General features: G+C 36.9%; 1 protein-coding gene and 1 long non-coding RNA gene across 10 annotated transcripts in view; one reads left to right on the forward strand and one right to left on the reverse strand.

Annotated features, from left to right (window-relative positions):
• Nucleotides 1-14,945, reverse strand: part of LOC117312468 (uncharacterized) — a 264,175-nt gene extending 249,230 nt beyond the window's left edge. For both annotated transcript variants that reach the window (XR_004526801.2, XR_012331927.1), the window contains exons 1-2: nucleotides 14,862-14,945; nucleotides 9,724-9,801 (exon numbers count right to left, since the gene is read on the reverse strand). This is a non-coding gene — a long non-coding RNA (uncharacterized lncRNA). The remainder of the gene's footprint in view (nucleotides 1-9,723; nucleotides 9,802-14,861) is intronic.
• Nucleotides 14,946-15,086: 141 nt separating this feature from the next.
• CENPE (centromere protein E) overlaps nucleotides 15,087-22,701 on the forward strand; it is a 73,843-nt gene continuing 66,228 nt past the window's right edge. For all 8 annotated transcript variants that reach the window (XM_033856819.2, XM_033856810.2, XM_033856812.2 and 5 more), the window contains exons 1-8: nucleotides 15,087-15,213; nucleotides 16,708-16,799; nucleotides 18,858-18,947; nucleotides 19,064-19,182; nucleotides 20,540-20,659; nucleotides 21,091-21,172; nucleotides 21,330-21,397; nucleotides 21,475-21,537. In XM_033856819.2, coding sequence (XP_033712710.1) covers nucleotides 15,152-15,213; nucleotides 16,708-16,799; nucleotides 18,858-18,947; nucleotides 19,064-19,182; nucleotides 20,540-20,659; nucleotides 21,091-21,172; nucleotides 21,330-21,397; nucleotides 21,475-21,537 — 696 coding nt within the window. In that variant the 5' untranslated portion in view covers nucleotides 15,087-15,151. The remainder of the gene's footprint in view (nucleotides 15,214-16,707; nucleotides 16,800-18,857; nucleotides 18,948-19,063; nucleotides 19,183-20,539; nucleotides 20,660-21,090; nucleotides 21,173-21,329; nucleotides 21,398-21,474; nucleotides 21,538-22,701) is intronic.

Below are 22,701 nucleotides of genomic sequence, written 5' to 3' on the forward strand. Positions count from 1 at the left end.
ATTCAAAAAGAATATACTTGATGGCCTTTACCAGAAAAAAAGTAGGAGTGATAGGAAACAATCAAATTAAAAATATATTTGTATTTCAACATTTACCATGAAATAGTTTAAATTTTAAATAGTGTGTGCATTTGGGGGGCAGGGAGAAGAAAAATAGGTCTACAGGCAATGGAAATGTAGTTGGAATATCAAATCTCTTGAATTTCAAATCTATTTTTATCTATTTTGATCAAGATGTATCCTAAGTTCTTAGTTCCTGGCATAAAGAGATACTCAATTACCAAGGATCAGTCTGGAATACGTGATTGATATAATGTTTCTTGACCTCATCAGTACAGTTGACAAGCAGTCCCCCAAGGCAATAGAAATAAAAACAAAAATAAACAAATGGGACCTAATCAAGTTTACAAGCTTTTGCACAGCAAAGGAAACCACAAACAAAATGAAAAGACAGCCTACAGAATGGGAGAAAATATTTGCAAACAATGCAGCGGGCAAAGGCTTAATTTCCAAAATATACAAACAGCTCATACAATATAATAACAAAAAAAGCCCAATCCAAAAATGGGCAGAAGACCTAAATAGACATTTCTCCAAAGAAGACCTACAGATGGCCAAAAAGCACATGAAAAGATGCACAACATCGCTAATCATCAGAGAAATGCAAATCAAAGTTACAATGCAGTACCACTTCACACCAGTCAGAATGGCCGTCATTAAAAAACCTACAAATAACAAATGCTGGAGACAGTGTGGAGGAAAGGGAACCCTCCTGCACTGTTGGCGGGAATGTAAGTTGGTACAGCCACTGTGGAAAACTGAGGTTCCTCAGAAAACTAAAAACAGAATTACCATATGATCCAACAATCCCAATCCTGGGCATACACATGGACAAAACTATAATTCAAAAAGATACATGCACCCCTATGTTCATAGCAGCACTATTCACAATTTCTAAGACATGGAAACAATCTAAATGTCCATTGACAGATGAATGGATAAAGAAGATGTGGTACACGTATACAATGGAATACTACTCAGCCATAAAAAAGAATGAAATAATGCTATTTGCAGCAACATGGATGCAACTAGAAATTATCATACTAAGTGAAGTAAGTCAGAAAAAGACAAATACCATGTGATATCACTTATATGTGGAATCTAAAATATGAGACAAATGAACCTTTCTATGAAACAGAAACATAATCACGGACATAGAGAACAGACTGGTGGTTGCCAAGGGGGAGGGGGTTGGGGGAAGGGTGGAGTGGAAAGTTGGGGTTAGCAGATGTAAGCTTTTATATATAGAATAGATAAACAACGAGGTTCTACTGTATAACAGAGAGAACAATATTCAATATCCTATAATAAACCATAACGGGAAAGAATATTTAAAAAAGAATATATATATATATATATATATATATATATGTATAACTGAATCACTTTGCTGTACAGCAGTAATTAACCCAACACTGTAAATCAACTATACTTTAAAAAAAATTAAAATACATTTTTGAAAAGAATTTTGGAAGAGAATGAAATATTCTCATGGAAATCAAAGGAGGAGCATATTAGAGCAGGAAGAGTCATTTTGGAAAATGATCCTCAACTTCATCGCCCTCGATTTTGTATACGAAAAGAGGAAGTGAGGATATTCAATGGTGTCAGGAAAGCTCAATCAGGAATCAGCTGGTATGTACTCTGAACCATTTAAAATGGCAAAAAGGAAGGAAGAGTTTTCTGACGATGGTTTCTGACCAGTTTGAATTTGTAGCACACTTGGTAAGCTTGGCTCAAATACTTGCTTTGTGAGCTCTTTGCTGAAGGAAGCCCAAAGATAGAATTCACTGATACTTCTTTCAAGATAATGATCACTATGTATGTACCTATTCGTGAAGAGGAAAATTAGTCAATGTCCATTTTGACATGGTGTATTGAGATAGAGCTGGTAATCTTATGTCAATGTGAGCATTATATATAATGTACACTTGTGAGCATTGTATACAATATACAATATATATTTATACATTTGGTAAAAAGACTTTCTGATTAAATTTGATTAGGCTCTTGACATTTATTTTTAAAGCTTGATACTCTTTGACAGTAAAACAGAATAATGTCACTTAAAAAAATACAGTTGACAAGGCTCGTGTTACTTTGGGAACGATTAAAGAAATAAAACTGAATAACAAGTACAATTAGGTAAACTAATCATTAGCTCCTGATCTTTCTCAATATTCACTTATTAGTAGGTTGAAGTCATCCTGAATGAAAATGAAAATAAAATAGTTTCAGACAATCTAATTCCAGAGAATACTATCCACAGTCATCATCTGGAAAAGGTGATATAACCCATCTAGAGGCACCTGCTCTAACAGAGGGTCATTAGATCCATGAGTTGCCTTCTGTCTTAACAGCTTGCTCCCCACATCATCCAGAGAAGCCAGCAAAAGTTCTATCTCTCTTTTCCCTTTTACTCTACCTGGAGACTTCCTCTGAGTTGTCTGGCTACCCAAATGGATCTCACAGATGAGAACCCAGAGCTCAATGCCTCCAAAGGCAATGGGCTCATAGCACGTCACACCCAGAAGGTAGGCAAAGGAGGGGGAATTTTATCCTTGTCTCCATTTTTCCTGCCCCTCGTCATAAATCATGAATTCATTCTGGCAACTTTGTCCCCAGCATCAATCATGCTAAGCTGAATGACAAAATCTGGTCAAGGGGCAAAGATTAGTAAGAATGGTAATTTGACCCAGCTAGAGTTATTTTCATTTTATTTTACTATTTCTTCAATTATCAAGCAAAGGAGATCAAGGACATGGATGATGCAAGTGGATTCTGCTCTAATGTTTCTCAGAGTAGAGACCAGGGTTTTATGAAGGATACACATGTCTGAAAATCCCAGAAATAGTGGTTTTCTAGTTTCATTCCCCTTTTAGACAGGAAACATCAGTCCATCATACTGGCTTTTGGAAGCAGAGTGGAAAGGACTACATTGGGAAGAACTCTTTCTCTTTGTGGGTGTTTGAGGAATCTCTCACCTGTGGTTCCCTTGATACAAGTAATGACTCCCCCCAGCTGTTTGCTCATGACTGAGTCCTGCCCCAGCCACTGATATCCAGGAGGGGCTTTGAGAGAAGCCCCACTCAAGGAGAACCACTCCAGCTTTCTTTCAATGGGTGTACATCTAGTGTATAAGAAAACACAGGAACTAATGCCTAGGTTTGGGGTTGATAATTTCTTTTTATAAATTTTCTTGTTCTATGTTAAGTTTTATTTTTATTGAAATACTGTGTGCACCGAGTTTACAAATCAAATTGTGTGAAAAAGCTTAAAACAGAAACAGCAGTTTCTACTCCTTATCTATTACCCACTCCTGTTCCTCTGAGGCAGCTGCTTTCAAATATCTTACCTAGGTAATGTGGGCATTGAACTCTGTTTCCAAATAATAGATGCATAAATTCCTACAGGATTGGGTTGTTATCAGTGGATTTATTTGGGGTTTTTTTTCAGTCTGAAGAAGCCAGGTAAAGGGGGTGAGCTATTTTTTAGGGATTCCTTGGGATTTGCTTCCACTTTCAGTTAACTCTCCAATAGTTTCTCACAAGATGACAGGTTATCTCACAAACAGAAAATTCTAATTACAAACTTGTTTAGAAGAAACTGAAAAATAAACAATCAAGGGTACACTCTAGCAAAGAGGTCAGTGTTTTGCTGTAATGAGCACTACTATTAGGTTTTCAAATAAACATTACTATTCTGTGCACTAAGAAAATTCAGGCTGTTCTCACACATACATTTGCAAAAGAACTTCAAAAATAAATTTTCAAAAACCAAACTAAACAGTTTTTCTCAAAATACTTAGAGAAACATATGAACAATAAAGCGAAACCAGGGCGTTTTACTGTTGAGCAGATCTTACACTTCACCAAATGAAATAAGTGTTTTATTATAAAAATTCAGTGTATCCTCTTATACTGGGATGTATACGTTAATGATTGTAAAAGTCAAAGAAGCAAAAAAACAGATACGTGGAAATCATAATCAAAACAATCACGCTTACCCACCGTGCAAATGTTAATGTATGTGCCCCACTTGTCAATTTGTTCTGCTAATTACATATGCAATGCCCTTCATAGATTCTGGAATAAAATGATGTGGTTCTCAATATTACTGATATATACTCATTTCAGAGATTGCATTTCAGAGATGGCTCTAAGTGTTAAAAAATTATGTATTACGGGACTTCCCTGGCAATCCAGTGGTTGAGACTTTGCCTTCCAACGCAGTAGGTGCAGGTTCGATCCCTGGTCAAGGAGCTAAGATCCCACATGCCTCACAGCCAAAAAAACAAAACATAAAACAGAAGCAATATTGTAACAAATTCAATAAAAGGCTTTAAAAATGGTCCACATCAAAAAAATCTTTAAAAAGATTATGTATTATGGTCCATTCTAGTTGTAGTGTATCAATTAACATTTTTAGGAAGAAACTTACTTCATGGGTATTTTCATGCTTCTCTCAGAACAGAAATACCTTCTTTGGGGACAATCATTTTTTACAAGTATTAAAGTATGTGTATTCCACTTCTTATAATATCATGAAGATGTTGAGGGCGTAATAACTGTCATCAACTGATGCTTCAAAAAGATATACATCAAGCATTTAAATAATTTAAAAACTAGGATATAAGGAAAATGAGACTGAGCCCAACTCTCAAAGAGCTTACTGCCTGTTGGGAAGTCATATGATGCGCCAAGTTATAAGTAATACCTATGGTACTACAGGAACACAGAGGATAAGAAACCAGAGGCTTCTTAGAAAACGGTGTTTGAACTGATTCTGGAAAAAAAAATAGGAGGTAGTCACAAAAGGAAGGGGATGCTGAAATATATCAGTGGTATTAGTGATGCACAAGAAGGCAAGGGTTCAAAAAATACTTAGGAAAAAAACCCATAGAACTTGTTGATTTGTTAGTTGTGGGTTCTGAGCACGAGTAGGAGTTAAAAGTGACTTTCAATGTTTTTCTCTTAGATATTAACTGGGTTGTTGTAAACCAATTGAAAATTACAACAAAGGAGACAGAGCTAGTTTAATGAAAAGTATGAGGCTAGTTTGGGAAATTTTGAGATGTTCATGTGATGTTCAGTAAAGAGTCAGATGTATATTTCTAAAGCTTAGAAAAGATTTTGGTTTAGACATATAGATTTGGGAGTTATCTGCCTACAAATGGTAACTAAAACAATGATGGGGACAGAGAATAAAAACAGCAGAGGACTTTGAATGAAGCCATAGGGAACCGTAACATCTAAGAATAAGGCAAAGATAAGGAGCTTACCAAGGAGACCGAAGAGCAATGGCCAGAAAGAAGGGAACCAGGGAAGGGACATATGTTAGACTCGAAGGGATCAGAGCTATACTGTCCAACAGAGTATCCACCAGTCCCATGTGGCTACTGAGGGCTTGAAATTTCCTAGTGCACCTGAGGAATTAAATTTTTAATTTAATTTAAAAACTGATAATTGATTCAGTTTTTTAAAAACTTTTAAGTATGTTTAAGATAACTTGAGTATGTGAATCTATTTTTTAATGATAAGTTTTATAAACTCTCAACAAGATTAAGTGTTCTGATCAAAATTTAGCATCAGAATTTTGACATACAGTGAATATAAAATACACTCATTTTGAAGATTTTTGTATGAAGAACAAAGTGTAAAAATATTTCATTAAAGCTTTTGTATACTGATTACATGTTGAAACGATAATATTTTGGATATATTTGGTTAACTAAAATGTTATTCAAGTTAATTTCACTTGATTTTCTTTTTAACTTTTGAAAGTGGCTAGTAGGTATCATGGCTTTCATTTTATTTCTATTGGACATACAATATTTCAGGAAAGAAGTAACCATGAATGTAGGGAGACAATTCTCCATAGATTTCATGTTTCTGTAGATCTTGTAAGTAAAGCACTGTGTACCCTTTATTCCAACATATCTTTTCAAGGATATTTGTATAAGAAAAAGCCTTGGAAAATGAAGATGTCTCACTGCAGAACAAAGAAAAGGCATACTTACTTACTACCCATTATAAAAGATATAGATTTCTTAAGCTCAGGGTTCCTCTTTTGTGATTAAATCCACTGTGTGTGCAAGTGTCACTTGACCCTCTTTGCAATGTCTTGTGGGAACTGGGGTTTAAAAAACCAGTACAGGGGCTTCCCTGGTGGCGCAGTGCTTAAGAATCTGCCTGCCAATGCAGGGAACACGGGTTCGAACCCTGGTCCAGGAAGATACCACACGCCACGGAGCAACTAAGCCCGTGAGCCACAACTACTGAGCCCACGTGCCACAACTACTGAAGCCTGCGTGCTTAGAGCCCGTGCACCACAATTACTGACGCCCTCACGCCTAGAAACCGTGCTCCGCAACAAGAGAAGCCACTGCAATGAGAATCCCACACACTGTAACAGAGAGTGGCCCCCGCTCGCCACAACTAGAGAAAGCCCAAGCGCAGCAATGAAGACCCAATGCAGCCAAAAATAAATAAATAAAAATTTTTAAAAAACTACAAAAATGCTGATATTCTGGCTACTGTTATTGCAGTAATAAGTAATAAATTTTTGTTTTTTATAAGTAATAAACTTTTCCTCATCCCTGACCCAGAAGTCTTGGGTCTTCTACCCGCATCCATGAAATTGTGGCAGGCTAACTTGTTAGCTTACAAGAAGGGTAAAATCTCAGACATTTCACCGTTCTCGACAGTGACTCTGTCAGGTATATACTGCTGTATAACAAACTGCCCTAAAATTTAGTAGCTTAAAACAATAACAATTAAAGATAGACATATATATCAATGGAATGAAATAGAGAGTCCAGGAATAGACATAAACAAAAAGATCAAATGACTTTTTTAGAAAGGTACAATGGCAATTCAATGTAGTATAGAGAATATTTTCAATGAATGGTGCTGGCACAAATGACTATGCATGTGCCAAAAATGAACATAAATCCATACCTCACATCTTATATAAAAATTAACTCCAAATAGACCATAGACATAATTTAAAATCTAAACCTGTAAAACTTTAAAAGTAAACATAAGAGAAAACCTTTGTGACCCTGGCTTAGGCCAACAGTTCCTAGATATGACACCAAAAGTGCAATACACAAAAGAAAGAAATGATAAATTGGGCTTCATAAAAATTACAAACATTTGTTGTGTGAAAGACATTGTTAAGACAAATCATAAACTGGGAGCATATATATGTAAATAACATCTGGTAAAGGACTTGTATCTAGGATATATAAATAACTCCTAAGACTCAAAAGTAAGAAAACAGCCAAATTTTAAAAAGTAAGCAAAGTATCTGAACAGATATACAATCCATATTTTTAAAAAATGGGCACAGAAGCAAAGGACTATTTAATCCAAATAGAGAATTCAAAAAGTAAGATATAAATATTACTAATAAGCAATAAAAGAACATTCAATCCTATTTGCAGTCAGGGAACTGCAAATTAAAACAATAAAATATCCTTTTTCCCCATAAAATTGAAAAAATTTTATCAGTATCAGAAATACTGATAATATCAAGTGATGGTGAAGGAATGGAGAAATGAACACTCACATACTCTTGGCTGTAATATAAATTATTTAGGAAGCAATTTGGTAGTACTTATTATAATTCAAAACAAGCATATCATTTGGGTCAATATTTCAACTTCTAGCGATCTATTCTATGAAAATAAAATCATGAAAGTGTAAAGATGTATCAATACATAGATGGATTTTGTATTATAAGCTGTAACGAAAAAATTGGCAACAATCTAAATTTCCATAAAAGATCGGCTAAATAAACTACAATGTAACCATACAATTGAATATTAGGCAGATAAAAATAAGGAAGATCTACATGCTGGTTTGTTAGTGTAAAAAGCAAACTGCACACCAATAAGTAGAGAATGATTCCATTCTTGAAAATATAAATGTGGCTGCTTCTCTATATAGATTTCTTGCATCTATTCAAAATAAGATTGGAAAGGAACTTAATTAACATAAGCCACTTTAGGGAAGATGAAATTTGATGGGTGGGTGGTAAGGAATATTCACTTGACAGCCCTAGATAATTTTTTAGAGTACTGGAATTACAGATGATTCTTATTTTTGTTGTTTTCTAGCATTTTTCTGAAATACAGAATAATTGCTGAAGCAAAGGCCTGGGAGACTGAGAGGAAAGAATCGAGGGCATAAATGGAAGGATGCATCTCAGAAATGACAGACACCTCATTCTCAGGAAGGGCATGAAAAGTGGCAAGAATTGGTGGGGATATAGATCAGTTGGAGTCCAGGCTGTAGGGGTGGGAGGGCCGGGAGATGAGACATGGCTTGCCTGACAGCTGGGATTTCTCAGTAAGGTTGAAGATGGGACCCAGGGTTGAGGAGAGTGGTCAAGGTTTGGAACAGTCAATGAGGGAAAGAGGAGGGATATTCACCAAGGACAAGGGAGGAAAAGTGCACCTGTGAAGTTTTTATTATCTAGTCCTAGAAGTAGCAGACAAGGTGTAAGACAGGCTGGGAGGGTAGCCTTACTTTCCGGACAGGAAGAGGGGAATGGATTTTGGTGGACTGCCATCAGTCTCTGTGGCACTATGACTACCTTAGATTTTGTCTGTAACCTAGATCGCTTTTCCCACTCCCTCACACGTCCATATTCTACCTGACACTCATCCATACTCGATTTTAACAAGTTTCTTTTTTTATGAAGACATTATACAATTACTGAAGCTGAAAGGAACCTTAGAAATACCAATTTCCCCATTTTGTGGATGAGAAAATAGTGAATCACAGAGATAAATGATTTTCTAGTGAGGCAATAGTTTATAAATGGTGGAATTAGACTGATCCAGGTCAGGGCAGTTTCCAAAATGCCACACAAACCCTGTGTAACCATGATTAAAAAGAAAAGGATACTATGTCTGCGATCATCACAAATAGTTGTCACAAAACTAAAATAAGGCTTGTGCTTTGGAAATTAAACATAGTATCTATTAAACAAAAATTACTCCTGTTGAAGGTGATGGCATAATACAAATATACTACAATTAATTTTATATGAGATGCATAAAAGAACTGAGTACAAGTAAGTAATTTGAAATGATGCAGGATCTTCTCCAAATCCTAAAATTTACACCACATTCAAGAACTGCAAAGCACTATCCAAGGCTACGTCATGCTTTCAGAAGGATTACAGTGCCCTCTGCAGCTTCAGCAGAAATAAGCCCAAAGTTGATTTAAAAACGAAACAAAACAAAACAAACAAACAAAAAAACCCCAGTAATTTAAATGTCAACATGGAAGTGTATGCAATTAACATGCTTCAGAAATTCAGTTTACTTTTAAACTGAATTAAAATACGTATGTAAAGATCACATTTTAAGCAAAATGCACTACAGCATGTATAGCAGGTATCATTTGTGTAAAAGATATGCAATATAGAAGAAGATACATATATGTGTGTGTCTATAGATTAATTTGAAGATAGTACTCTAGAACATGGCACAGTTGCCTTTGGGGAGATAAACTAGCACCCTGGGGATCATATGTGGGAAGAAGATTTCTTTTCACTGTGACTCTTCTGGTACTACTTAAATTTTTCATCACATGCATGTATTAATCTTTCAGGTAAGAAGAAAAGTTAATCAATAAAAATGTTGATTACCTTTTAAAGAAACAGTATGCATCCAAATTTTAAGCCTCTCCCTCCAGAAGTTCCTTAACTTCAGACAAGTTCTTTAATCTGTTAAAAACAAAACAACATGCCCAAAATGGAGTCACTTATGCTAAGCGCCATATCCACAAACTGAGATTGAACTTAATCACAGTTTTAGCTCACCCAGAAATGGAATCGTAAGCCAGTCAGTCAGGAATGGCCTAATCAGTTAGGTAATCTGACTGATAGAACCTGGCCATCCCCTAAAGGAAAGTAACTTTTCAATTACCAACCCCCCTTTTTGCCCAGTATAACTTCCTGTCCCCTTGTGCCTATAAAAGTCTTTCATTTTATACTGGTCCTTGGAGCCCCTTTCTTTTAGACTGGATGCTGCCTGATTCAAATCAGCTTTTGATCAAACAGACTCTTAAAATTTTTAATATGCCCTTGTTTATCTTTAACAAATTTCTTTGCCCTCCCTAACCACTTAATTTAAATGAAAACATAGCTTCTTTAACTCTGTGTTATCTTATTAGATATACCCAGCATCTTCACAATTTAGCTGTGAGAAAAGTAGTCTATACTAGCTCACATTTGCTTAACCAAAGCAATATTGAATAGACCACAAAAGAGTAGACTATTTTATTTACAGTTTTTATCTACTAACTAATCTCTTAAATTTGGGAGAAAGTAATCGATATTCACTAAGATATTAATAATTATGAAATAGTATACAATGAAAGGTAGGTTTGTTTTCTAACTCAGTGCTCCCCTCCAAAGGAAATTAAGTGTATTCCGTGTATCTTTTCAGAAATTATGTCAATATTATTGAGCAATTGAATATTTTAATTTATAGGCAATATTATTGAGTAATAAATATATCAATTTATTGAGTAATTGAATAAGCAATTTTTTAAATTGAATGTTTCTAAACTGCAAGTATCTTTCCAGGGCAGGGTATAAGGAGTAAATAAAAACAAAGTTGCTAGGCTTCCCTGGTGGCGCAGTGGTTAAGAATCCAGCTGCCAATGCTGAGGACACAGAATTTTAATACATTCACCAAATTAAAGGACAAGAACATACTGTAGACACAATTTAAGACAATTTAGAATCATAAACAAAATGTCAGGTAGACTGACTAGTGAAATTCACCAAATTTTGGTTAAGAAAATTTTACAGTAATAAAGTAACACAGGTGCGGGAAGATCCCACATGCCGCAGAGCAACTAAGCCTGTGCGCCACAACTACTGAGCCTGTGCTCTAGAGCCCGAAGCCACCGCAATGAGAAGCCCGCGCACCGCAATGAAGAGTAGCCCCCCGCTCACCGCAACTAGAGAAAGCCCACGCACAGCAATGAAGACCCAACGCAGCCAAAAATAAATAAATAAAATAAATTTATTACAAAAAAACTAAGTTTCTAACCTCACAGAGATGACACTCTGGTGGGAGAAGACATAAATTAATACATATATATTATATCAGAAAGACATAAGTAATATTTTGAAAGAAGAGTAAAGAAACAGAATTAGTACACAAGAGAGTTGTTATTTTATACAGACAGAGTTCTGAGAAGGTGACATCTGAGCAGATGCCAGAATTAAATGGAAGAAGAAAACATGGAAATCTGGGGTAAGAGCCCACCAGGCAGAGTAGCCAGTGCAAAGGCCTTAAGAGGGAGCCAGTCCAGTATCCAATAAACTACAAAGAGGCTGCTGTGGCTAGAGGGGAGAGAGCAAAAGGGAGAGTGGCAGCAGGGAAGGCCAGAGGGGCAACAAGGGGCAAGGTCACGTGAGGCTTGGGAGACAGCTGAGACTATAGGTTTTATCCTGAAAAAAATCCAGGTGGGGTGGCACTGGGGGTCTTGAGAGAGGATTAACATCACCTAACTTACATTTTTAAAAGATCATTCAATTTGCTAGGTTGAGAATAGACCAGAGTTGGGGGGTAGCAGGGGGCAACACAAACATAGAACGTGAAGACCAGGAAGAGATGGTATTTTGGACCAGGCGGATAGCAGAAGTTGTGATAAATGCTCATATTCTGAAATATTCTCTAGGTAGCCCCAACAGACATTCAGACACATTGAATGTAAACTCTGAGAGAAAAGAAGTCAAGCATGATGAGTCCATAGTTTATGACCTGGGTAACTGAAAGAGTGGATTTGCCGCAAAGTAACCTGCAGAGAAAACTGTGGAGCAAGCAGGTTTTGAGGGGAAAACTTGATATTAGAAAGTTCTGATATTAGCAGGTTTTGATATTAGAAAGTTTGTAGTATTTATTAAATATCCAAGATGGGAGAAATAAAGGCATATGTTTGCTGATGAGACCGGTTTATTAAAGCGGGGGAAATGACTATGCGAGACAGACAAGAGTAAGAGGGAAGGGGTAGGATCTAGTGCACACGTGGAGAGACTTTCAGAGTGGAGGACAGACAGTTCTTCATCTATTTAAAATCTGGAAGACGAGGTAAATGGGCACAGACGTTACGTGAGTAGACAGGTTGGCAGGAATCAGTGCAAGGTTTCTTCTGGCTGCTTCTATTTTCGTAATGAAATAGAAAAGAAAATCTTGTTTGAAGGAATTAGTGAATCCCTTTTCACTCCCTTGCATAAAACCTTCTATAGGCTTCCCCTCACTATTAGAATAACATTTTAACATGACAAGATCCCACAGGACATTTCTTCATTGCCCCAAATGCTCAAGCCACGGGGGCCTTCCCTCTGTGCCTCAGACACATGACAAACTTACACAAGCCTTGGGTCCTTTGACTTACTTGTCACTCCATCTGGTAAGCCCTCTCTCCCACCCTCCCAAGTCTGGCTAATTCTTAACATACAAGGCCTCAACCATCCCCCCTAGGCCTTTCTTGAGTACCCTACCTACAGTGGCCCATGCTCTCCTCATAAGTTACTTACACATTTATTATGCATTGTTTGCTTCTTCCCACAAGAACGTTTCATAGAGAATAATAGCTCTACGAAAGCAGGTACTTTTCTAGTCTATTCACTCTGTGCCTCATAAGCCTAGAACCACATCTGGCATATAGTAGGTGCTCAATGAAAATTTCTTCATGACATATTTGAAAAAGTAAATGAAAAAAATGCATGTAGAGCATATAACAGAGCCCCTGGCAATAGTAAATCTTCAATAAACGTCAGCTGTTATCATGGTAACAAAAACAGCCATGGCATCAATCATGAGCACAAATATGAAAGGCTAATCCTCTGTGCTCTTGAATCAATTCCCCTTTTTTTGTTAGAGACTTTCTTTCATTAATTATATGTCCCTTCCTCCTCTTCACAGGCTCCTTTCTTTTAGCTAAAAATGTGCAATATTTGCCCACCGTTTTTTAAAAATCAGTTAAAACACACTTTTTTTAACTCTGTATTATCTTATTAGATACAGCCAAGTATTTTCACAGTTCAGCCTCAAAAAAAGCGTAGTATTTTGGTTAGGCTACTCTTGGTTAACCAAAACAAATCTTGAATGAACAAACTCATTTTTATTTACTTTTTTTCTACTAGCTAGTTTCTTTAAGTTGAATGAAACTACTTAATATTTGCATGCATAAAATATTAATAATTACAGAATAGTATACAATGAAAAATAGGTATTTTATCTTAGTCCTCCCTCTCTAAGGAAACTAGGTATATTCTGTGTATCTTTCCAGAAATTATGTATGCATAGGCAGACATATAAATATCCTTTGAAAATATCAAATAGCACCATACTGTGCACACAATTCTGCCTCTTGGGTTTCTTCCAGCTAATGAAACATCTTGTATGACTTTCTAAAGTACACATAAAGAGCTGTATCATTCTTTATACTCGCCACATAATGTTTCATTGTAGTGATAAAATGTCATCCATTTCCTATTAATTGACACAATACGTTTCCTGTCATTTGCTAACTATATGTGATGCTGCAACTACAGTAATAGCTATATGGCTATATAGCAAGACTCTTCATACATCTATAAATGAATCCTTAAAAGCAGGATTGCTGGCATAAAGGACAGCAATTCAGTTTTTTATTAATATTGCCAGATTACCTTCCAAAACAGTTTTACTAAATCAATAGTTTTCTAATCCTCTAAATAATGAACAATTATTAGTAACTGCAGGTCATATTTTTGGTGAGGGAAAAGGGGATAATTCTTGATCCTTCTTAAATCAACTAAAACTGAAACTACTCCTAAATAAAATGTTTATACTTTACTATGACACATATTTAAAACAAAGGAAACCAAGCACTATTCCTGGGAAAGAATTATTTAGAATCACTTTCCCATTTCTGCTAAAAAAGTGTTTCACCTCACTACTAAACGAGTTTTTTCCAGTCTTCAATAATTCTTTTCCTAAGTCAACCTCTTAGGAACTCACAGAAAATGGAAAAAAGGAGTTTAAAGAAAAAGAGAGGGGTCTTCCCTGGTGGCACAGTGGTTGAGAGTCCGCCTGCCGATGCAGAGGACACGGGTTCGTGCCCCGGTCCGAGAAGATCCCACATGCCGCGGAGCGGCTGGGCCCGTGAGCCATGGCCGCTGAGCCTGCGCGTCAGGAGCCTGTGCTTCGCAACGGGAGAGGCCACAACAGTGAGAGGCCCGCGTACCGCAAAAAGAGAGGAAAAGGAAAAACTTAAACTCAAGAGTTTCCAAGGAGCACACGAGTCTTCTGTTTCTGGGCTGGGCAGTAACTTTCAACTCTTGGCATTTGAAGTATATTTTTGTTTTGTTTTGTTTTGTTTTCGGTACGCGGGCCTCTCACTGTTGTGGCCTCTCCCGCTGCGGAGCACAGGCTCCGGACGCGCAGGCTCAGCGGCCATGGCTCACGGGCCCAGCCGCTCCGCGGCGTGTGGGATCTTCCCGGACCGGGGCACGAACCCGTGTCCCCTGCCTCGGCAGGCGGACTCTCAACCACTGCGCCACCAGGAAAGCCCTGTTTTGTTTTAAATTAAAAAAAACAAAACAAAGAAAAACAGTGTAATTCTTTAAAGGTCCTAATTCTCTTTTGTTAGTGAAGAAAAAATTCTCGGCTTTGTTTTTCCACAGATTGCAAACTCTTGAAGGATGGGGTGGAGGATTGCGTTTGTAAACGGCTGCCAGCACTTCAACGGCGTTTAGCAAACAATAGTTATCTCTGCTATTACCTTGAGAGCCTCTGGTCACAGGCTATCCGGACCCACTCTCTGCGAGCCTCAAGCTTCCTTTTCCTCCAGACCCTTATAACTGCTCCCCCAACCCTTATCCGTGGACACGCCGCCGGCCCGGCGTCCCCCGCGCCGCGACGCAAATGGAACGGCCTATGACGTCACGAGGCCGCGGCTCAATCAGACGCGGCGTTTGGGAAATTTTAAATTTAAAGGCGGGGTGGATCTTACGCTCAGAAGCGCCGGGCGCGGAGGTTTTTGTACAGTTTCCTGGGATCCAGCCCGGCAGGATGGCCGATGAAGGAGCCGTCGCCGTCGCCGTCTGCGTGCGGGTTCGGCCGCTCAACAGCAGGTAGGTGGGCCAGACCTTGCCCAGGTTCCCGTTGCGGCCTCCGGCCCGGGCCCGAGCCGCAGGAGTGAGTCCTCGCTGCTCCTTCCTGCTCCGCTGCCTAGAAACTCGGCCATTGACCCGCTTTGTGCCTTGGTTTCTTATGTGTAAAGTGACGGGTCAGGATCGGAGGATCTAGAGGATACTTTCCAGCTGTGGGATTCTCTTAAGTCTATAACTCCGGCTCGCCGACATTAAAAACCCTACTCCCTGCGCTGCTCTGCCGTCCCCCCATCTGCGCTCCCCATCCCTCCCCCAGGAAAGTCGCATAGGAAAAATCCTTACTGGCACTCTTCACAGCTAGTCATTTTACATTTAACTGACGCTCTGTCCCCCTTTACTGTATACTCCTTGAGCGCAAGAACTAGTCAGTCTTCTTCCATTGTATTCGGTAGACCCTCAACACTTCAGTGAGTGAACTCCACGTTCAGGTTGAATGACCGATATTCATCAAAATTGATTTTTTTTTTAGTTCAGTGTACTGTACTAAACACACACTACCATCGTTGCCCAGTGGATCTTACGTTCTAAAGGGGTAGACAGAAAATAAAGTGAAAAATATAGAATATTAAGTGATGATACTGGAGTAATAAATGCTATAGAGAAAAAACAGGAAGGGGCAGAAATGAAAATGAAGTCTGTTTGCTTTGCCTGTCTCGGGCCTTTGCCCCAGGATGCTGACACATTTTGTTTGAGAAACATTTGTTAACCATTACTGGGTGTTTAATAAATAAAAATATCAAAATGAGGAATTTCCTATTTTTAAGAAGCTCATTAATGCATTAGAAGAAATCTACATAAAGCATTATAATACATCATGACAGGTGTTATGATAGACAGGTGGACAATGTTGCTAGAGGAGTCTTTAGTCCTTAAGTGAGACAGTTTAGGGGAGGGACAGGGCTGTGTAGGAAACTCCTGATACTTTTCATGAATGAAAGAACAGTTAAGTTAGTTAATGGAAACATAAGTCAGGGTATTCCAGGCAGAGAGGGGTCGAATCTTATTTTGGAGTGACCTTCAGGCAGTTGATTTGTATGGAGTTAGGGTGTATATAGGAATTTAGAGGAAGATATGGCTCGAAGAGAGAAATTACAATGATCCAGGTGTCATGTGCCAAATTAAGGATTTCAGATGGTTTTTAAAGGCTTTAAGCAGGAGGGACATAACCAGAGTTGCATTTTCAACGTATCTTTTCAGCTGCCAGTACTGCGTTGGAAGGTGGAAGTGAAGAGCTTCACAAAGAAACTCCCATGAAAGTGCAGGAGGTCACAAAGCCCCATTTAAATCCACCTTTGACCCCTCAAAGGTGGATTTTCCACATTTATCCTATTTATGGTATACGTCATTACCATCTTTTAAAATATTCATCAGAAGATGAGGTCTTTTCAGTTATCTTTCATGTAACACAACTTCTGTGACCAGTTATTCTAAAATGCAGTTTTTTTATTCTTTTAGAGAAGAGGCGCTTGGAAAAGATACTCAAGTTTACTGGAAAACTGACAATAATACAATTTATCAAGTTGATGGGAGTAAATCCTTCAATTTTGGTAAGTTTATAACAGCATCAAAAGTTAACCTGGTATCATTTTTCTGTTATGAGTACAAAAGCCTTATGAATAACACTGGATTTGTCACTAAAGATCAAACTAAGCCTTCAGTAAACTGCTTCAGTGGAAACTTTGAAAAATTGTTCATTCATGTATGCTAAGTAAGATAATAAACTGACACTTAAAACATAGCAATAATAAAAAATAATAATAAGTAAATAAAAAATTAAACACAGTTATAGTCATAGTGCCTTTTAACTGAAATTAACATTTTTCCTCTTATTCGTCAACGTACTTGTGGTGTAAAACTCTGTAAGCCCAAAATATGTTATTTAATGTCAAGTCATCTTTAAGATCTTCCAGTTTGGTTTCTTTGTTGTTGTTGTTTCTTTTTTTGTTGTTTATTTTCTTTTTTTTTTTTCCCAGTTGTTTTTCAAAACTTTTTAAAGAATAAATAGTGAAGATATTCCTTCTTTGTCTGGTAGAATACAGTGGGGACCTATCTCTGCTTTTGTGGATCTTATTTGGTGGAAAGAAAGGCTTTAAACAAGTTTTTACACTTATGATGACATAAGCTTTGTGGGAGTTTATAGCAGGGATCTAACTAATCTAGGTGTCTGAAATGGTACCACTTACACTGGGACCTGCAGGATGAGTGAGAGTTAGCTAGGACAAAGGGACTTGGAGGACCTAACAGTTAACTAGGTTGATTTGTGTATTGATTTAGCATGTATATAGTGCTGACAATGTGCCAGGCACTGTTCTAAGCACTTCATATATATTAACTCATTTAATCCTCCTAATAAGCTTATATAAATTTGGTACCTTCCCATTTTAATGAGGAATCAGAGAGGCCTGGAGTCACACAGCCAGCAAATGAAAGAGTCAGGCTCCAGATCTGTGTTCCAGCCACACTACCATGCTGCCACTTAGGCACCATAGAGCAACAGTGACGGCCTGTCACCAACCTCAGGAGTAAGTGATTAAGTTGTCCAATTAGCGTTTAACTAGAAAGCCACAAAGATATGCAGAAGAGAAAATGATTCCTGGTAAAGGAATGTTTGGTGGTATTAACATAATTTTTAAAAGGTAATATGTGCCAGAGATTATAAAACCTAAGTACCACAGATTCTCAGTAGCCATATACGCCCATGCAGGTTTTGGACTCATCCGGCTGTCTGAAACAGATAACATTAAAGTTTGAATCACCCTGCCATTTCTCCTTGCTCTAAAATCATGACCCTTAAGCAGCCTACAGAGGGCACTTTGGTTTTCCATATTGTTCTGCCCATAGGGCAGATGTGTGGTCATGGTGCAAGCAGTGTGATCACTGAATTTCTCATTGTAAGTCAGTACATTACCCTCCTGATTTACAAATCCATTTCTTGTGAGCTTTTTAATGTGAGGGCACTGCTAAAAGAGTGGTCTATTTTTAATGTGCTAACAAAAGCAGAGAACCACATCCCGGACTTGTGAATTTATCAGTGCAAATGCTACTCTAAACCCAGCCTTTAGCAGCACTTCAGCTTTGGTCAGTACTTTTCTTCCAAATATCTGCGTTTTTTGGTTTCGTTTGAGCTAGACCTTCTTGCTAGGTATGTTAAAAACATTAACATTTCTCAAAGAATAGTAATAGTTTATACTTCCAAAGTATTAACATATGTTCACAATAATTCTATGAGGAAGATAATATATATCCATTTTACACATTAGGGAACTGAGGCACGGAGACATCAACCACTTTGGCCAAAATAACACTGTAAATGGCAGAACCAAGATTTGCAGGCGGTCTGATTCTGGACCCCCATGTTCAGCCACCATGCCCTACTGCCTCTTGAAAGCACATAGGGTAACAGACTTGTATTTTTTCTGTGTGAGGACCAACACATTTTACCTAAAGAGAAGAGTATTTTCAGAGGACAAATAAGTTGAAGGAAATATTGTGTCTTAAATCTTTTATCATACCATATCCTGACAATTTTATTTCTGTGGGCAACTACTAATTCAGAATGAAAACAGTTAATTTGTTTGACTTAACTTTTATGTTTTGTTTTTTAGATCGTGTCTTTCATAGTAATGAAACTACTAAAAATGTGTATGAAGAAATAGCAGTACCAATCATAGATTCTGCCATACAAGGCTACAATGGTATGTATTCACTGCAAAAACATTTCAGTCTTGGGGGTCTGTTTAGCAAGTATTGATAGTTTTATACACTATAGATTCATTTTTAATCTTTGCATGTGTGTGTTTTGTTTTTGCAGGTACTATATTTGCCTATGGGCAGACTGCATCAGGAAAAACATATACTATGTTGGGGTCACAAGATTATTTGGGAGTAATACCCAGGGCAATTCATGACATTTTCCAAAAAATTAAGAAGGTAAATAATTTAGCTAAATTTCTAGTACATGCAGGTAAAAGTGGTGATAATAGGATAGCAACCTTAGTGTTCTCTTGTAATGATGAAGTATATTTATAGTTATCTCTTGATTATCCATGAGGAAAGAAGGAAGGCATAGCATAGATTCATTTTTTTCCCACAAACTTACTAACTACAAAGCTTAAAGTTCTTTCATTCTTTCCTTTGAATCATGAAACAGTACTCCCACCAAAAAGTGGGCATTAAGGAACAGGAAAATCTTATCATAATGATTAGGTCCTCATTGCCTTTGTTTAGCTACCAGTGATTATTAAGGAGCAGTAAAAAGTAGACTAGATAAAAGATGAGGGAATCAGAAGGTCAGAATAGGCAAGCTAATTAGTTGAGCTGGTATTAAATTAGTTTTTTCATCATTACTTTATTTTTAATTTCTTGAATATATGTAGGTTTCATTTTGAGGTTAGAGAATTGGACTGGGTATTTTCCTGTTATAATTCTATGATACTATACTTTTCATTATTTCTGAAAAAATGCTTTACTGTTGTTGTTGCTTGTTATCAATATAGAAGCACAGGGGAAGTTTTGTTTTTTGTTTGTTTTACAAAGATAATTTCCTGAAAGACAAGTACCACATGACTTCACTTATATGTGGAATCTAAAAAACAAAACAAATGAACAAACAAAACAGAAACAGACTCATAGATACAGAGAACAAACAGGTGGTTGTCAGAGGGGATGGAAGTTGGAGGAATGAGAGAAATAGGTGAGGGAGATTAAAGGGTACAAATGTCCAGTTAGAAAATAAATGAGTCACAGGGATGAAATGTGCAGCATGGGGAATATTGTCAATAATATTGTAACATCTTTGTATGGTGACAGATGGTAACTAGGCTTATCATGTGATCATTTTGACATGTATGGAAATATTGAATCACTATGTTGTGCACCAGGAACTAACATAGTGAAATAGGTCAACTATACATCAACTAAAAAATAAGTAAATATTTTTAGGGCTTCCCTGGTGGCGCAGTGGTTGAGAGTCCGCCTGCCGATGCAGGGGACACGGGTTCGTGCTCCGGTCCGGGAAGATCCCACATGCCGCGGAGCGGCTGGGCCCGTGAGCCATGGCCGCTGAGCCTGCGCGTCCGGAGCCTGTGCTCCGCAGCGGGAGAGGCCACAACAGTGAGAGGCCCGCGTACCGCAAAAAATAAATAAATAAATAAAAAGTTTTAAAAGATAGTTTCTCAAAGAATATTTTAATATTTAATATTAGCACATAAGCATTCATTATTAGATTTTCATAATTGGATGATCTCTGATGTTTTCTGATATGTTTTCACATATCTTTTTCTTCTAGTTTCCTGATAGGGAATTTCTTTTACGTGTGTCTTACATGGAGATATACAATGAAACCATTACAGACTTACTCTGTGACACTGAGAAAATGAAGCCTTTAATAATTCGGGAAGACTTCAATGTAAGTAACAGAGTGGCTCAAAAAAGAGTTACTCATTGGGATTATTTTTCTTGAACATTTGCCTTTAATTTCTATATATTTTAAAGTGTCTCCTGTTACTATCATTTGTTTTTTATTTTCTTTCTTAAACATTTATAGAGATTATCTCTTAAGTAACATGTATAGTTTTTAAATATTGACAGCTATAATGTTGTGGCATAAGTGCCTAAAAAGAGCAAGCTGGAAGTCTCAGGTTAGAATTCGGTGTATTTTGGTACAGGAAATAAATTGTAAATAGCATAGATTTAGTTGTTATTTTTGTACAGAAGTGCCCATTTTCTACTCTTAACTTCCACAAATGAATTCTATAATACTTTGCACTTTCTTTTTGAAATGCAAAATTTTAAGTGACTTATAGTTCTCTACTTTTCCCATAATTAAACTTGTTTCAGAGGAATGTGTATGTGGCTGATCTCACAGAAGAAGTTGTTTATACATCAGAAATGGCTTTGAAGTGGATCACAAAAGGAGAGAGTAAGACTTTATACTGTATTTCTTCAAAACACGTGTAAAAACTATTTAATTGATGTATTTAGGCTTTAAATCACACTTTTCACTTCTAAACTTAAATACAAGTTAGTGTTTTTCTTTGGATTGTAATATACACAGCTGAAATATGATTCTTTTACAGAGAACAGGCATTATGGAATTACAAAAATGAATCAAAGAAGTAGTCGTTCTCATACCATTTTTAGGATGGTAGGTAATTCTCTCTATATTTGGTCTTTCCAATTAAAAATACACTAATTTTTCTACAAGTTGCCTTTTCTTTCTAGATTTTGGAAAGTAGAGAGAAAGGTGAACCTAATTTTGAAGGATCTGTCAAGGTGTCCCATTTGGTGAGTATTGATGAACCGTGATAAAGTACTAAATGAGCCGAACCAAAATTTAATTTAGCTGCTGTATGTTTGGTTTCATGAGAACTGTTAACTAATTGGCAAAAGCATCTATAAATTGGTAGTTCAGTCTCATCACTAACATGAGATTACTAGCGGAAATGTGGGAAGAGTTCAGAGAATCTTACTTCCTGTGATCTTATAGCTGCCATTTCCTGAACTTTAGATGTAAGAACTGTAGGAGTTGAGGCTTTCCCTAACTAGTAATTGAGGAAGGGTTGATTCCATGCACATTTAAGAGTTAAAGTAATCTTGGAATTTGGTGATTTTTTTGTGTTTGGGGTTTTGAGGGTTTTTTTGGTCTCTGCCAATGGTATTGATACTTATGAGATGAACAAAAACCTGGGTGAGATAGTTAAAAAATAAATCAGATTATTCAAGTTCATAGTTAAGTACAATAAGAAAATAAGCTTTGTATTATAAACAGTGTTTTAGACTATAAATCCCTTGAAAGGAAGAGTGATATCTCCTTCATCTTTGTAACTCCAACGCATTGTACATAGTTTATATTCAATACCTATTTGTTGATAAGTGAATGTAAGCATTATGCAAACATTCCTCCATGCTGCACTGTATCATTTCTCTTTTTTTGTGCTTCCTTTCTATTCCTTACCATTATTGCTTTATTCTGTCTTCAAGGCCTAAATTCTTTAGTTTGATATGGGATATGATGTAAGATTTCTCGATTTGATTTGAAAACTTCAGGGGAAAAAGTAATAAATCTATAATATGTTTGTTTTTCAGATTTTGAAAAATCAGAGTCTTAAGTATCTAATTCTAGTTCACCTGAGTTATTTTACTATACAAGTATAGCATTTATTTTAGTAGATTAGTCTTTAACAACAACGAAAAACATAAAACCTAACTTCTGTTTTGTTTTCCAAACCTAGCCTGTGATATATCACTACAATTTTAACTTTTCTCTCATAGTTTAGCTTTAATTATAAATTAAGTTTAATTATAATTAAATTTAATTATAATTTAGCTTGACATATTCAGTGATCTGTTTGGTGTCTTTTATTATATTATTTGATGCTCCATCATCTGGGGACCATAGAAACCATCTGGTCCAACACTCCAGACTTCCCACTTACTCTAAGTATCTTC

This window comes from Tursiops truncatus, chromosome 5 (genome assembly GCF_011762595.2).
Source record: "Tursiops truncatus isolate mTurTru1 chromosome 5, mTurTru1.mat.Y, whole genome shotgun sequence".
Taxonomy (NCBI): Eukaryota; Metazoa; Chordata; class Mammalia; order Artiodactyla; family Delphinidae; genus Tursiops; species Tursiops truncatus.